We start from the raw sequence: 16525 nt of genomic DNA on the forward strand, positions 1-16525 counted from the left end.
TCTGCATAATAGGCTCCAGTTTCATCCACCTCATTAGAACTGATTCAAATGAATTCTTTTTAATGGCTGAGTAATACTCCATTGTGTATATGTACCATAGCTTTCTTATCCATTCATCTGCTGATGGGCATCTAGGTTGCTTCCATGTCTTGGCTATTATAAACAGTGCTGCGATGAACATTGGGGTACACGTGTCTCTTTCCCTTCTGGTTTCCTCAGTGTGTATGCCCAGCAGTGGGGTTGCTGGATCATAAGGCAGTTCTATTTCCAGTTTTTTAAGGAATCTCCACACTGTTCTCCATAGTGGCTGCACTAGTTTGCATTCCCACCAACAGTGTAAGAGGGTTCCCTTTTCTCCACACCCTCTCCAGCATTTATTATTTGTAGACTTTTGGATCGCAGCCATTCTGACTGGTGTGAAATGGTACCTCATAGTGGTTTTGATTTGCATTTCTCTGATAATGAGTGATGTTGAGCATCTTTTCATGTGTTTGTTAGCCATCTGTATGTCTTCTTTGGAGAAATGTCTATTTAGTTCTTTGGCCCATTTTTTGATTGGGTCGTTTATTTTTCTGGAGTTGAGCTGTAGGAGTTGCTTGTATATTTTTGAGATTAGTTGTTTGTCAGTTGCTTCATTTGCTATTATTTTCTCCCATTCTGAAGGCTGTCTTTTCACCTTGCTAATAGTTTCCTTTGATGTGCAGAAGCTTTTAAGGTTAATTAGGTCCCATTTGTTTATTTTTGCTTTTATTTCCAATATTCTGGGAGGTGGGTCATAGAGGATCCTGCTGTGATGTATGTCGGAGAGTGTTTTGCCTATGTTCTCCTCTAGGAGTTTTATAGTTTCTGGTCTTAACGTTTAGATCTTTAATCCATTTTATATCCCTTTTTTCAGCTATCAAAACTGAGCTTAACTGGAAACAAAAGATGAGATGATAGTATAAAAAGACAGAATCATATTTAAAAAGTCTGGTAGTGCTAAGGAGACAATTCAAGAAGTTCGTTAATAATGCCATCATTATAATAATTACAAGTGGTGTTCAAACAAATAAAAAAAAGAATACAGACTCAAAACTAGTTTACTCCTGATCAAAATGGGATTGAAGAAATCACAATGCAGAGGAAAAGGAGAAAGAGGTGAATGTGACCAGAAGTAGATATGGATGACACAAACTGAGAACCAAAGAAAGGGCAATAGTGTTCTGGGGACTTCAGGAGAGAATAGACATTAAAACCTTAAAGAGGGACTTCCCTGGTGGTCCAGTGGTTGAGAAGCAACCTTGCAATGCAGGGAACATGGGTTCAATCCCTGGTCAGGGAACTAAGATCCCACGTACCCGCAGATCCACTGAGCCCGTGCACTGCAACTCCCGAAGCCTGTGCACCGCAACTAGAGAGTCCGTTCTCCACAACGAACGATCCCACATGATACAGCAAAGACCCTGCGTGCCACAGCTAAGACCCAATGCAGCCAAATAAATAATTTTGTTTTAAATTAAAGATATTAGTTAAAATTTTCTTTTAGTTGAAGACAGTTCTAAATATAAATTAAACTACCATTAACAAGAATAACAACACACTAGCTACTGCACTGAACCCTTCACAAACAGCAACTTGTTTGACCATTACAGCAACCCTAGGAAGCACAGACTATAATTATGTGCACTTTACAGAGGGTCCTTAGAGCAAAATGATATAGTCCAACATAAGTACATGTCATAAATTTTTCTATAACAATAATACAACACTAAACAGTACAGGTAAAAACCTACAAGAAATGCAGATGGCATTTACAGAATTTCGTTTACAATAGAAAACATAACCAAACTTTTCTGGGTCTTTGAAAAACCATTAGACAAAAATCAAAAGGTAAGGAAATAGAGGTTCTAAAGAATACAATAAAACTAATATGGGTGTCCTGACAGATATGCATACAAAAGTTTTCGTGTGTGTAATTGTCTTGTAAATAGAATTCCATGGATTATTTTTCAAAATTGATCATATGAAAATTTTTATACATTTCAAAATGTAGATTTTTGGCTTTTTAAAACAAAATTCAAAAAATAAAAATAGGAATTTACATTGGACTGAACAAAGATAGCAACATTTAGAAGTCACTCAAGTAACTTTTTGCTATAAGAAGACATCAAAGCATCTATTACATAGATTGTAGGAAATAATAAAAATAAGACTAGGACATATCAGAATCTACATGACCTAGCTAAAAGCATAATCAGAGGCAAATTCATTGCCTTAAGCATGAATGAATGAAAATAAATGTTCATTATTTAATCCAAGGGTTCAGATTTAAAAAACAGCAAAATGGAGACAGAATAAGGAATAAAAAAAAATCAGCAATTATACTTCAAGAAAATATTTTGAGAAATTTATCAGACAAGTACTCAAAGACTTGTGTTCAGTGTACAATTTCTGAAAGTTCGAACAACTTAAACTCTCAGTTATTGTTAAGATGACTGAATAGATCATGGGAACATAACATTTGCATTACAGAGAGACACTAAAAATAACCATCATATTTATTGATTTAAAAGCCTACAATGTGTAAAGTTAAAAAGTAGAACGCAAAGCCAAGTATATGGCAGGATCTCACCTGGGGACTGAGGAATACATTAGCAGTTAATATAACTTGCATTTTTGCGTGTTCAGGTATTTATTTAAAGTAGGCAAGTTTTACTATTTCATATTTCTCCCAGTGTCCTCTTTAAAGAAGAACATTGTATTCCATTTCTTTATGAGAGTGTATATCTTAAACACTGTAACATGAGTAACTTCTTTGCCTATTACAGCAAGCAATTACCAGATGTAATACTCTGCATTTATCTTTTGTCCAGGATCCCAAGGATTTATCTCCGCCTTCAAAGCAATTTTCTCTCAGAGGACACTATTATTTCATACTAATGATTCAGCACCCTCACAACCACATCAGAATACAATGGAAAAATTGAGGGACTAGGAAAAGTTAACCAACACGGAGTCAGTGATTGTTTCTAATTCTTTTTTACTACTTAAAAAGATCTCCTTTACCCAAATCTCTCTGTACTTTACTAGGGAACTTGTACACACTGTAAAGTAATATTCTGAGAATTAAATATGACAAAGGTAAGCCCTCAGCACAGTGATTAGGTGGAATTTCCTATTTCTTCCCCCCAAATCCTTTCCTACTCTTAGCACATAATTAAAACTCCTCTAACCAACACGTATTTACATAGATTCTACAATAGGCACTTAAAGATGAAAAGTTCCAGTGCAACAGCTGTAATGTATCTAACTTAGATCGTGTATGCAACATCATGGCTACCGCCAGTATCAGCTATCAGCTCTTCCCTTTGAGAGAAAAGTCACAGATGATGGAGTGTCTATTAGCACTGTAACCATGAGAAATTTGGCCTCTGCAGGCAGTAGAGCATTTTGGCTTCAGAGAATCAAAATCCCACCAAGAGGAAGCTAATTTCCTTTGTCTTAAACCCACCCTTATTCAACCAGTCTCCACACTGGTAAGAAAAAAAAAAAAAAAGTTATTTGCTTCATCCAAAGTAATTAAAAACAGCAAAACCCAAATTTAAACCTCAAAACTATGATCATAGCTTCCTTGGATGTCAAAATAATTCATTCTCTTTACTATTCACTTGGAGATGAAGCACACACTGCCTGTGTCATTTCCTGCTTTGATGTTATTTCACACTCCTTCTGTGATGTAACCTGGAGGGTCATATCTGTTCTCTCCAACAGAACCATGAACTTTCCCACATCATCTGAATTATGTATCCCTCACATAACAATTGCTTAAACATATTTATGACCAATAACAAATTCAATTCAGTACAACATGCATTTTTGAGCAGTTTGGAGCTGTCAAAGAACAATTTGGGACTTTGGTAAGAAGTGGTTTTACTTGAAAGGATTGTGGCAAGATGGGGAAAGGACCACTCGCAAATAAGAGAGTGTCCCCCTGCCCCCAGGAGATCTGCAGGTGTGTCTAGGGTTAGACAAAAAGGAGTTATTAGTCTGGAAAGAAGCGAGCATGAATAAGGGGGATGGACAGATGGGCACAATTTGATAAGAGCACCATCATCCTATTCCAGTGAAAAGCTGTTAAGGAGGGGTTGTAAGCCAACTTGGGCTGAGGGCCACCCAAGTTTAGCCTGCGAGAAGGACAGATTCTTAACAAAGTTTGTTTTCACCAGCATTTTATTCCAATTGACCAGTGGGGACTAAACAGCTTAGCTAACCATTTAGGAGACAAAGAAAGAGAATTGGAGTGTCTGTGTCTCGCCTTGGTGTAGAAGTCAAGGAGGCATCTGTGAATATAATCTCAGTCACATGGGGAATGATGGTTACTTGCAATAAGCCATTTCAGGACCACAGTGAAATGAAGATCACAGGGTTCAGATGAAGGTCAGTGTTGTCAGAAGACACAAAAAGAAAAGGGGCAGCGTCTGCCCTTTAGGAACTTGAACACTAAGTGGAGAGCCCCCCAAAACTTACACATGTAAAAAATAATAGTCATGATTAAGAACGTGAAGGAACAATGGAAGACAATTAACATTAAGGGATAAGCATTTTCCCATTGAATTCTGCAACACCCTCATGATGCAGGTGCTATTGTCATCCCAGTTAGCAGACAAGGAAAGAGAGCCTTGCCGGTGTGCATGGACAAAGAAAGCAGAAGAGCCAACTTAGGATCCAGATGGTGCTGACAACCCAGGTCACAGTTAATACACGAAAATGCCAAGATTTCAAACAACAAATGAGTGCTGGGAATTTCAGGAGATACGTTGGAGGCCCAGAACTCTCCCTCTCATTTACATATGACTAATTAGAAACCTTGGGCTTTCAGACTGCAATGAGGCAGAATGGCAATTCCTATTGAGTTGGACCCTAATAATCATTAAAAATACATGTATAAGAAACAAGTTTAAATATTTTGCCCATAATTTTTATTACAAAGCCTATGAACTCTTTCCATCTAGCATTTCAGGAAAACAATATATGTGTTCAATACTGTACCCAAGGCTCCCATAAATAAACGTATGAAACAGGAAGCTGGGGGGGATTTGTGGAACGCCGAGCATCTCTCTTCCAAACCTCTCCATTATTCTATTTGCTGAAATTGAAATTCTTGTCCTAGGGTAGAGCTTTTCATCCTGAGAAGGTTAAGACTTAAGTGCTGCTACAAGAAAACTCCAAGGGGTATGTATCTGATATGAGACTGATTTTGAGCAAAGCGGATTATAGTAGAGATGAAGAAGGGAGCCAGTAACGGGGGAAAGGTAATCTTCATCTAGAAGGGGAAGAGGCTGAGAATAGGGAGTAAAGAACACAGAAAGGCTTCAGGGAAAAAAAAAAAAGAAAATCTTGTCTCTTCATAATGATCAAAATATGTCAATACTATTTCAAAATAAAACTCATGTATTCCTTTTCTTCAGTCCTTGTAAAATCCCATTACTTTTAGCTCAAGGTCATCTGCCTGTCAAGCCTAAAGAGATTGCGTGACACCAGTCACTGCTTCGGAGGAAAAGGGTTACTGCAGGGGAAGTCATTTGTGAGCCAGTGGCAGAGGACTTTATGGGAACCAAGTTAGCACCCAGCTGTCCCTTTACTGACATCTAGTAATAGTTCATAGTCAACAGTGGTGGACATGTCCCCCTAGACTGCCCATTCAGTGTCATGCTTATTGGTGCCCTGGGATTTGGGAAAACTCTCTGGTGACTCAGATGGTAAAGAATCCACCTGCAATGCAGGAGACCTGGGTTCGATCCCTGGGTTGGGAAGATCTTCTGGAGAAGCGAATGGAATACACACTCCAGTATTCTTGCCTGGAGAATCCTGTGGACAGCAGAGCCTGCCATGTTACAGTCCATGGGGTCACAAAGAGTCAGACCCGACTGAACCACTTTCAGTGACCAGGCCCAATTTCAAACCACTCTGGCAAGGGAGACCAGCTGGGAACAGAGTCAGCCTGATTTCATGTGGTCCCTGACATTGGTTACCAAGGTCATTTTTGTTTCAGCTGATATTTTTAGGTTCTCCATCAGGGCAAGAACACTGCCCGTATCTCAAGGGCTACCAGAGATTGAAGAGTAACCAAGACAGTGAGGGACAAGGGGCAGTCTCACTGCCTGCCTGGGCCACATAAAGTGCCTTCCTCCAAACTAAATGTTTGACTGATAAATTGGGAAGGGGTAGGGAAGTCTGAGGAGAGGATAACAGGGCATGTACCTGGGACAAAAGTGGACAAAAAATAAAAGATGAAACTCCCCAGCTCCCCAGACACCACCTTTTCCCCAAAGTCCCACAGCCTAAATGTGGCCCAAAAGCAGGAAGAATAAAAAGTGTGCCCCAGAAGCACCTGGTAAAGCAGTTCCTGGTAAAGCAGTTTCTCCCTGTCTCCAACCAAGCCTTGGTGATGTCTTATTGACATGCCCTAGTCCAGGATCTGTTACATTCTTAGATATGAGAACTAACCTGAGAGACCCACTACCCTGAGAAAGGCAGAATGAATTACTGAACCACACCAAAGACAGAGAAAATCTAAGGGACAGACAACTGAGAGTGTTAGAAACTATACTCTCCCCCTGACCTGAAACATCTTCTTTCAGATTCTTGCTATTGTTGTTCACTTGCCAAGTCATGTCCAACTCTTTTCCACTCCATGGACTGCAGCAAACCAGGCTTTGCTATCCCTCACCATATCCCAGAGTTTGCCCAAGTTCATGTCCACTGAATCAGTGATGCCATCCAACCATCTCATCTTCTGTCACCCTCTTCTTCTTCTGCCTTCAATCTTTTCCAGCATCAGGGTCTTTTCCAATGAGTTGGCTCTTTGCATCAGGAACATATCTCTTTCAGGCTCTAGTTGGATATTTTTTAAGAAAGGTAATACTTAGTTCTAGAAATGTGAAACAAATTATTTATCTGAGAGTCTCCAAAATGGAAGTTAACCATGACTTCTGGTGTTGAAAAAGTATAAAATCGGTGGTCCAAAGATAAAGAAAATTCCCCTCCCTCCTGTGCTCCTCTGAGATGACAGGTGTTCAGTGGCTCAAACTAGATCTTGAGAAAGCAGAGCCCAGAAATGAGATCAGGCTCACTATGGGTTCTATGAGCCCCAGGAACAGCCCGCAGGGCTAAAGACCAAACAAGCCAGACAACCAGCACAGCACCCCCAGAATGAACTCTGTGGGCAGGCACCAAAAATCACAGAAATGCTAGCCAGGTGGCTTGCTGTCCTCCTAGGACAGGGTTTCACATTCCTGGAAGCACATTAGACTCACCTGGGGAGACTTTAAATATCCTAATGCCCAGGTGACACCCTAGAAAATCTAATCAGAAACTTTGGGGAGGCTACCCAAGCATTAAGAGTTTCTAAAGCACTCCCAGTTATTCCAATGTGCAGCTGGGACTGAGAACTCTGCCCTGGGAAGCAGTGAGCATGTAAAATACAGGGGCTCCCAGTTTCTACAGGGAACATAGAGTTTTGAGGCTTACTTCATTGTAATCTGTCAGCACACCATTAACTACGTCTTGTGTTAGGGAGGTGGCATGATGGGGAAGGATGGGCTGTCTCTAGTGATACATTTAGTTGAGACCAGTGCTTTCAAACGGAGAAGGCAATGGCAACCCACTCCAGTATTCTTGCCTGGAAAATCCCATGGACGGTAGAGCCTGGTGGGCTGCTGTCTATGGGGTCGCACAGAGTCCGACACAACTGAAGTGACTTAGGAGCAGCAGCAGTGCTCTCAAAACAGAGTTCCTGTGAGCATACCTGTCGCACTCTGCCATGAGCCAGCCCCCAGAACTACTGGATATTCAACGCAAAGATTCTCTACTGCACCATCACAATATGCTGGGTTTGTGGGTATTGTTATTAATGAATTATTAATAATAAAGTCAAAGTACTGACAGTTCCCAGTGATTTACATTTTTTTGTTAAATTAGAAAAGTTTCAAGATCATCCTTGTAACAGTACCACACTCACATGGAACCACTTGCATTCTGATGGGTTCATTCATTCAGCAAAACTATTTAATGCCTATCATACGTGTGCCAAGCATTGTACTAGACCCTAAAGACACAGCAGTCAATACAATAGCTATGGTACCCTCCCTCGTGGAGCTTATCATCAGAGAACAGAGATATTTAAACAAAATATTCCATTTTAAGAATATATCCTACTTTGTTTACCCATTCTTTCATTGATGGACACCTGGAATCTTTGTGGGTTTTGGCTATTATTACGTGAGTAGTTTCCAATTAGGGTCAATTTCAAACAGAGTTGTTCTATTCATCTTTACTTGTTTTGATTAAGCATTCATTTGTGTCAGGTATTTTCCTAAGTGAGGAAACTATTGGGTCAGAGAATATGTTGAACTTTAGATAACACTGCCAAGAATTTATTGAAAATGTTTGTATCAATTTAAATCACTTCAGTAGTGTATGATGGTTCTTCATCCTGCAAATCCTTACAAACACACGTTCCCATCTTTATCATTTAAGCCTTTCTAACAGGTATCACAACTGGAGAAGGAAATGGCAACCCACTCCAGTGTTCTTGCCTTGAGAATCCCAGGGACGGAGCAGCGTGGTGGGCTGCCGTCTATGGGGTCGCACAGAGTCAGACACAACTGAAGCGACTTAGCAGCAGCAGCAGCAGGTATCACATGGTTTAACTCTAAGTTCTATAATTCATTAATTCTCTTCTTATTTTTGTGAAATCTGTAGGAATGAACGGAGAAGGAAATGGCAACCCACTCCAGTATTCTTGCCTAGAGAATCCCGTGGACAGAGGAGCCTGGTGGGCTGCTGTCCATAGGGTCTCACAGAGTCGGACGCGACTGAGGCGACTTAGCATGCATGCATGCATTGCAGAAGGAAATGGCAACTCACTCCAGTATTCTTGCCTGGAGAATCTCAGGGACAGAGGAGCCTGGTGGGCTGCTGTCTATGGGGTCGCACAGAGTGGGACACGACTGAAGCGACTTAGCAGCAGCAGCAGTAGGAATGAATTCAAGTGAAGAGCCAGAGGCCTTGTCTAATACTGGGGTTGCTCCAAAGAAAACAGAAACAATAAGAGATATATTGAGGGAGAAACTGATTTACTCTAGGGAATTGGCTCCTGTGATCATAAAGGCCTTGTAGTCCTACGACCGGTAGTCAGCTAGCCAGGGGAGCTAATGCGTGTTTTCAGTCTAAAAGCTTGCAGCCTTGAGACCCATGAAGAGCTAAGGCTTCTGTTCAAATCTAAAGCCTTGAAAGAAACCAATGCCCCAGCTCAAAGCAGTCTGGCGGGAGGAGTTCCCTCTTGTTCCAGACAGGATCGGCATTGTTGTTCTATTCAGATTTTCAATAGATTGAATGAAAGCCACCGACATCAGGTAGGGCATCTGCTTTACTCAGTCTAATGAGTCAAAAGTTAATGTTATCCCAAAACATCCTCACAGACACACTGAGAATGTTTCACCAAATATCTGGGCACCAACCTCCCCAGTTGACATATAAAATTAACCATCACACCATGCTAGTTTGCCATCTTATCTGCAACCATTCCTTTCAAATGTTGTGCAGTATTCTATTGTAAAATACGTACACGTGTATGTATATGTATATTATATATATGTACACACATATATTGTCATGGTGGTGGTGGTTTAGTCACCATGTTTTTTCCAACTCTTGCAACCCCATGGACTGCAGTCTGCCAGGCTCCTCTGTCCATGGAATTTCTCAATAAGAATACTGGAGTAGGTTGCCATTTCCTTCTCCAGGGAATCTTCCCAACCCAGGGGTTGAACCTGTGTGTCAAACCTATATCTCCTGCATTGCAGGTGGATTCTTTACTGCTGAGCCATCAGGGAAGCTCATATGTAGTCATACTTCATATAAATTTAAAAATATTTTGTTTAGCTTTGTGTTTGTATATTTCATCTATAATTTTACATTTGCTATAGATTACTCATTCTTATTGATATAAAGTATTTCATTATATGATTACATAGAAATTTATTTATCCAGTCTACTGTTGATAGGCATGTGGGTAATTTCTGATTTGGAGCTCCTCATTGATTTTGTCACTGTAAATATTTAGGTTACTTCTAATTTGTTTCTAAGGAGTATTGCATAGGCGTCTCTTGCATGTTTCCTTGTACACAGACATAAATATTCTCTTGGGTAGCCATAGGTCAAAAACTAATCCAGCTGGACCATGAGTGGAGAGAAAACAGCACAAACAGAAGTTTTCTCTCCACCTGTTCATGGCATCTACCATTTTCTCTCTCTTTATCCTCACCACATTACGACTTAACTGGCTTCTGTTCTTTCCTAGAAGTTTCTCACGGATATTGCTGTATAAATTCTCATTGAAGTAAAACAGACCTATGAAAAGATGCATGCCTTTTATGTGTGGAGTGCACTGGATTTCCCTAAATTAAATACATGCAAGTAACCCAGATAAAGAGATGGAAAATTATAGACTGCTGAATCTTGGCTTTACTGGATACTGCCAAATAGCTCTTCAAGGTGAGCATATCTGCTAATTCTCACACCGCTTCTTCTCATAGTTGTCAATACTTGGGGTAGCCAAACCCTAGTTTTGCTATGCCAACAAATAAAAATTCTGCCTTGTTTTAAGTTGCTTTTGTTTTACCAGTGGTTGAGCACTTTGTTCATGTTTATGTGCCAGTTAGAACACTCTTCGATCATTTTACTATTTGGTTGTCATCTTGTTTTGACCTTTTCCCTAAGAGTCTACAGCTCACCCTGGGGCTTCCTTCGTGGCTCAGCTGGTATTTTCTGACAGCTTCCTCCTATTTGTTGTCCCTTCAGCATAGACAATATCTTCTCATCTCTAGCATACTGCACTCCTCTTAGGCTGGATGGATTACGCTACAACTTTCCCAGGAAATATCATGGGGGCTATAGTCTTTTAAGACATTGCTTGCAAGTTTGGCTCACTGAGCATCTTCAGTGTAAGTTATCAGGTATCACGCTTTGTTGCAATACAACAGCTTAGTACTGTTGTTTTATACCTGGCCTGCTCTCCTTACTCCTTTAGCTTCATATCTCAACAGGCTCCTGAGATTTGATGCAAATTATAGTATGTTACAGTAAAAGCACCACTGTCTAGGAATTTCTGAAGAACTGAGTTATTATCTCATTTCCATCACCAGCTGTGGGATCTTGGGCAAGTCGTTTCACCACCAAGCAGCAGCCTCTTCTAGTGTCAAATGAGAATATAAAGATACGTTCCCTGCCTACCTCTCAGAGTTGTTTTGGACATCAAATAAAAGAACATCAAGGAGATAAGAGTATCTACCAAACACCAGTCCCAGTCACATCATGAGAGGTGGTGGTTGACTGACAGGCACAGACCCCAGGCTTTTCTGAAGCACTGCCCTCTGAAAACCTAGAGTAGAATCAGGGGTGTGAGACTCAAACGTGCTCTTTGCTCACACTTACTGAAATAACGTGCAGGCTACTAAGTAAATGCTTGAGTGAGGATCATAAGTCAGAAGGTACCCTCAGTTGAAAAAAATGCATCATTATGATTTGATTTCAGAAAGGCAAACATGACCTGAATTAATCAAGTGGCTGTGGAATCCAAATTCCTGTCTTGTTGAAGCTGGAGCAGATGTGGGAGGCAGGGGGGTCTGTTCCAGAAGTGAGGAGAAGTGCAGCTGAGCACGAAGGACTGCCTGGGGAGCCATGTGGATTGCTGTGAGGGGCTCCTGCCAGCTTTTCAGGGCAAGCCCCCTCCTCACCTCTGGGCAGGTACATGGGGTGTTGAGGCTGCGCCGGCTACTGGATCATAACTGCCGAGGAGTAAGCAGCACGTGGCTTGAGCAGGCAGGCAGAGCTCTTTAGTGAGGTGGGTTCCGGGAGGGCTCTGAGCCTGTGCTCAGCTGAGCTCCAGAAGAAGCTCAGGGAGGCAGAGGAGGGCAGAGCTGCAGCTGCTGCCTGGCTCTCAAGAAGAGGGCGGGACTCTCTCCATCAGCTGCAGGCTCAAGGACGGCGGGACTCCACTCCACCTGAGCCATGCCAGCCAACCTCACAGAGGGCAGCGCCAAGTCCAATGGGACTGGGCAGGCACTGAATTCTCCTGTCCTTTGTACTGAAACAGTGACTTTCACTGCAGAGGTGGAAGGAGAGGAATGGGGCTCCTTCTACTACTCCTTCAAGGTAAGTTTCCTGCCTTCCACTCTGAACACTGATTTTAAATAATAAGACAAAGTAGAATTTTAAGTTCAAAGATCACAGCCAATATCATTCAGAGTGTAGCTTATTTTATTTACTAAAAAGAGTTTAAAAAAAAAACCGATGAGCTATAAAAGTAAGTTTTTCATATTGTGCTAGGATCTATTTCATCATTTCTTAAGAATATTTGTTTTGTTTTTTTTTTCCCTGCTGCTGCTACAAATGTAAGAGTCATGAGTAACATTTGTAAGTGGATGACTTTTTAATTTTCCCCTTTCCTTAGGTGAAAGTGCTTTTAGTTAATCCTATAGTAGTGCTTGAAATGTCTGTTCCTCGTAAGGGTTATTGTTGTGAGTTTTTTGTTAGGAGCATCAGAGGTTTGTAAAGCCCGCATCGCCCAGGACGCTACCTGTTGCAATGAGGGACATAACGCTGAGTAAGGAAAGAAGGACCACACTTTCTGTGTTGATCCTTTGCAGTGAACATCGGAGGGAAATAAGGTCCTTAACTGTAGTCGGTGATGTTACGGTTCACAAGTTCCCTCGTAAAAGAAATGAGGAAATCAGAGTTTAGTAAGTTTCACTTTCAAAGTATCCAAGGGCCATATTGAGGAAGAGGCCATTGTTAGGCTGATACTGTTTCCTCTTCCACAAGATTGTGGTCAGGAATAAACCGGGCTTCCAGAAAATAGTTTCCTGCTTCTTGCATGGGAATGCAGGGATGTCAAGTTATTTCACAGAATGCCTGATGGTGCATTCAGCTGTTACACTAATTCCCAGGACTCAAACTGGTTTTTCATACTTCAAGAAAAATTCTAGCAGTTTTTTTTTTTTGTTAATCCTCTGGGTGTTCTTGAAATGATTTGGTTTTTACTGACGAGGTAGAATTTGCTATAATATCTACCTTGGAGCTTTGCTTCTTTTTCAACACTCAGAATAAAACTTTCAGCCAGGAGCTGCGCTGGAAGCCAGCCTCACTGGTGCTTGAGAGCCCTAGAGAAAATGTAGCAAAGCAGAGTGGAACAAGTCACTTAGGTGGATTGCATGGGACCCATCCCTAGGCACCACTTCCTAATGCATTCATGCACACACACAGCCCAGCTGCCCAGGTCTACAACAGAAAATAGAAACTGAAATTGGAGTGGGGTGCCATTTACCATTGCCTGAATAATCCCCTCTGAAATCAGCCTTCAGATCCAGAGATTCTGTCTTGGAGAGGCAGGCTTTCTGCACCCAGGAAGCCTACTGCTCCTCTCAGAGATGCTGCCTCTGCAGCCTTTTTGATATTTATAGAACATGACAGCAAACAGAATGAAGAGAGACTGGCCACTGCAGAAAGGATAATAATCAGCAATAAGACAGTTGTTCTGAGAGTCAGGCAATAATCAGCTGAAATCTCATTTGCCAATTTTTTTTTTTTTTAATACAGCTCCGAAGGGGAAGTTTTGAGTGTTTGGACAAACAAACCCCTACTCACTCTCTTCTAGTGTTTGAACTCTGTCCTAGCAACATCATCTCTAGGCACTATGGAAAATCACATCATTTTCATCTCATTTCTATTAATAAGTTTGCCCTCCAGCAGTTGAACCACTAGACAAGGAGAGAAACAGAAAGAAAGAAAATATGTCTGATCAGGAACTTAGAATGTTCTGTTTCATTTTTTTAAAAATATAATCATTCATTAAAGCAGTGATTTTTAGTTACACAACAATCAGTAGTAGTGTTGGTGAGAACTAGCTTAAGTGTCTTAAGCTAGTGTGTAACTTTTTCCACCATCCCCTTTGAGCACAAGCAGTTTTGATGCAAACTCTTATTTCTTGTGATCCTTTTATCCCACACGTGTCTCAAGAAGAAAGTCAGAACTGTGTTTGTAAATTTCCTCCCAACCATGTCCTTTTAATCTCCATCACCTTTTCCAAAAGCAGTAGAAATGTCATCAAAAATGAAGTGGTAACAGCAGTAAAAGTAGAAGAAATAATAGCAATAGCAAAAGCCATACATTGCATTGGCTGTGAGCTTTCTTGGTGACATGAATCTTTCTGAAAGACTTTTGTGAAGTGTCTCATTTGATATGGTGTACCTTTCATTTCGAATGCCTTTCATCTTCATCTGAGTTTATCTAAGTTCAACCTAGTCTTTAAGGCTCCTCTTGGGTTGCTTCCTCCCTGAAGCCCCCCCAAACCCATCCCTCCTCCGAGTTCCGGTAGTGTCTGGAGTATACCTCCTCTCTTTGCCACTTAATCTAACTCTGTGCTCAACTATGTCAATAATGTGTCAGGTCAATGTGCAACAGTCATTAAGCTCCTCAAGTGAAAGTAATGACTAATGTTTGTTTCATGTTTTCTCTAAAACCCTGCACCGTGCGTGTCCTACTCAATAAACATTTACTGCATAAATGAACTGTGGTTCTGTGTTCTGTTTCTGTCTGCCACCTACATGTTGTCAGACTGGGCATCAGAAAGTTTGCTTTCTCAGTGACAGAGGTGAGGGTCTTATTCACTGCTACTCCACAGGTCAGCCCCTGCCCTGCCAGGTCTTTATCAAATGTATTCACTGAGGTCCTCCTCTCTAGGCACATTTAGTTCATCCTTATTCCATTTCTAAGCCAATGTGATGAAGGTAAGTAATAGTTTCCTGTGGGTGGAATATAAAAGTAAGTGTATCATCATATACTGTAGCTCATACTGGTTTAGCCCTAGCGAACCCACACCCACTCATTGCTGTCTGCCCTAGTCTTAGCTGCTTTACTCAGTCTACATGCCTGGGCTTCTAACCTACTTCCTTATGTAGCCCTCATGTTCTTCTCCGAACCCAAAGCTCTCTTGGCAGAAGATAAGATATCCATGTCTAAATCTTACCAGCCCTTTCTTCACAAGCTTGGAGGCTTTTCTTTCTTCCCATCTCTATCTCCAAATTCTTGCCCCTGCCCCCCACTGTTCTAACCCACTCTGCCATCCTCTGTATATTCTTGGATACCAGTAGGAAGGGCAGAAATGAGTTCACCACTTTCTTCTTCCATCGTGGGTTTCACATGACTAAAGCTCTGTGGTCCTGGGTTCAAGGTTCTCAGCTCAGGCCCTGGTTTCTTTCACAGTTTTCAATGTCTCATATGTTCAAGGTTCCATCTAGTTCACCTGATCCCTTTCTAGTCCTCAGCATCAAGCACTTCCATGGGCTTCAAGAATCTACCATACATCTTTAAGGAGGATGGGACCTGGCTCATAAGAAAGTGAATGGAGGACCTGAAAATAAGACTGTTCAGTGGAAGACAAAGATGAAACTCTTCTTAATAGCCTTAATTTTGCTGGTAAATTCACTTGCAAAATTTCCTGAATCCCTGATTCCTAAAAATTAATTCAAAGTACTGGGAGGGAAACCTACTTGAATTAGTAAATTGCTGAAATTATAAAATAATGCAAAAGAACTCAGTTTTATTACTCTCAGGTGAGGGGAGAAACATGAACCAAGATTGCAAAACTATTACTTGACAATGATCTTTTTTTTAATCTCCTTTAGCGGGTCATTACAAATGACATGCAATTAGTCTAACTATTGTTTATATGTAAATGGTCGCTTCTAAGTGCTTGAGGGTGATTGGACACAGTTTGTTCCCTTTGTTTTGCTCCCTCTGCCTGCTGTCTCTTAATTTTCTTAACACATTCCTCCTCCATTAATATAACAAAAGCAAATTCCAGTTCAACCCAAGTTTCAATTATCTCACACTAGGCTTAAAGAAACGTTTAATGATATAAAGAATCTGAAGTGTACCGTTCTTATTTTTACTATATTTAGACTGACAATTCCTTTGTAAGAACACACTGTACCTACTGTGAACCAGCACTTTCACTTCCAGTGGCTGTCACTTCAGCTCTCTCTGTGCCCACTTACCTGCTTCTCTGCACACTCCTTTAGTCCCACTTCGGCCCTACAAGACTTGACTGTCTCCTTTCCTGCCTTGGGGCTCAGAACAATGTCAGGGATGCCCTTCCTGGAGTCCAGGAGCCCTTGGTTCCTGTCCTTTCAAGGTGCTTCCTGAAACTTATAACAATGGTTCTTGCATTTTATCAGCATCTTTTTGTCCTCTTCTAATCAGTTTCACTCAGTCTGTTCATATTGAGTTTCTAGAGCTGAATACTGTGACTGTTCATAGGGAATTACCACTAGTTTTGCCCAGTTAAATAATTGTTAAAGGTCTGGTGTCACTGCCTGTTCCTGTTGGGCACACCTAGCATGCTACTCTCCAATCCCCTGCCCTGGACCAGCGCTATACCACATCCAACTTCACCCTACGCCCCTGAGAAAGGCACACATTTCAT

At 41.2% G+C, this 16525-nt stretch overlaps 1 protein-coding gene across 2 annotated transcripts in view; it reads left to right on the forward strand.

The window, feature by feature from the left end:
* The first annotated feature begins 12051 nt into the window (after positions 1-12051).
* NPSR1 (neuropeptide S receptor 1) overlaps positions 12052-16525 on the forward strand; it is a 154591-nt gene continuing 150117 nt past the window's right edge. For both annotated transcript variants that reach the window (XM_010831141.1, XM_010831142.1), the window contains exon 1: positions 12052-12195. In XM_010831141.1, the coding sequence (XP_010829443.1) occupies positions 12052-12195 (144 nt within the window). The remainder of the gene's footprint in view (positions 12196-16525) is intronic.

Source organism: Bison bison, unplaced genomic scaffold (genome assembly GCF_000754665.1).
Source record: "Bison bison bison isolate TAMUID 2011002044 unplaced genomic scaffold, Bison_UMD1.0 scf7180017864525, whole genome shotgun sequence".
Lineage (NCBI taxonomy): Eukaryota > Metazoa > Chordata > Mammalia > Artiodactyla > Bovidae > Bison > Bison bison.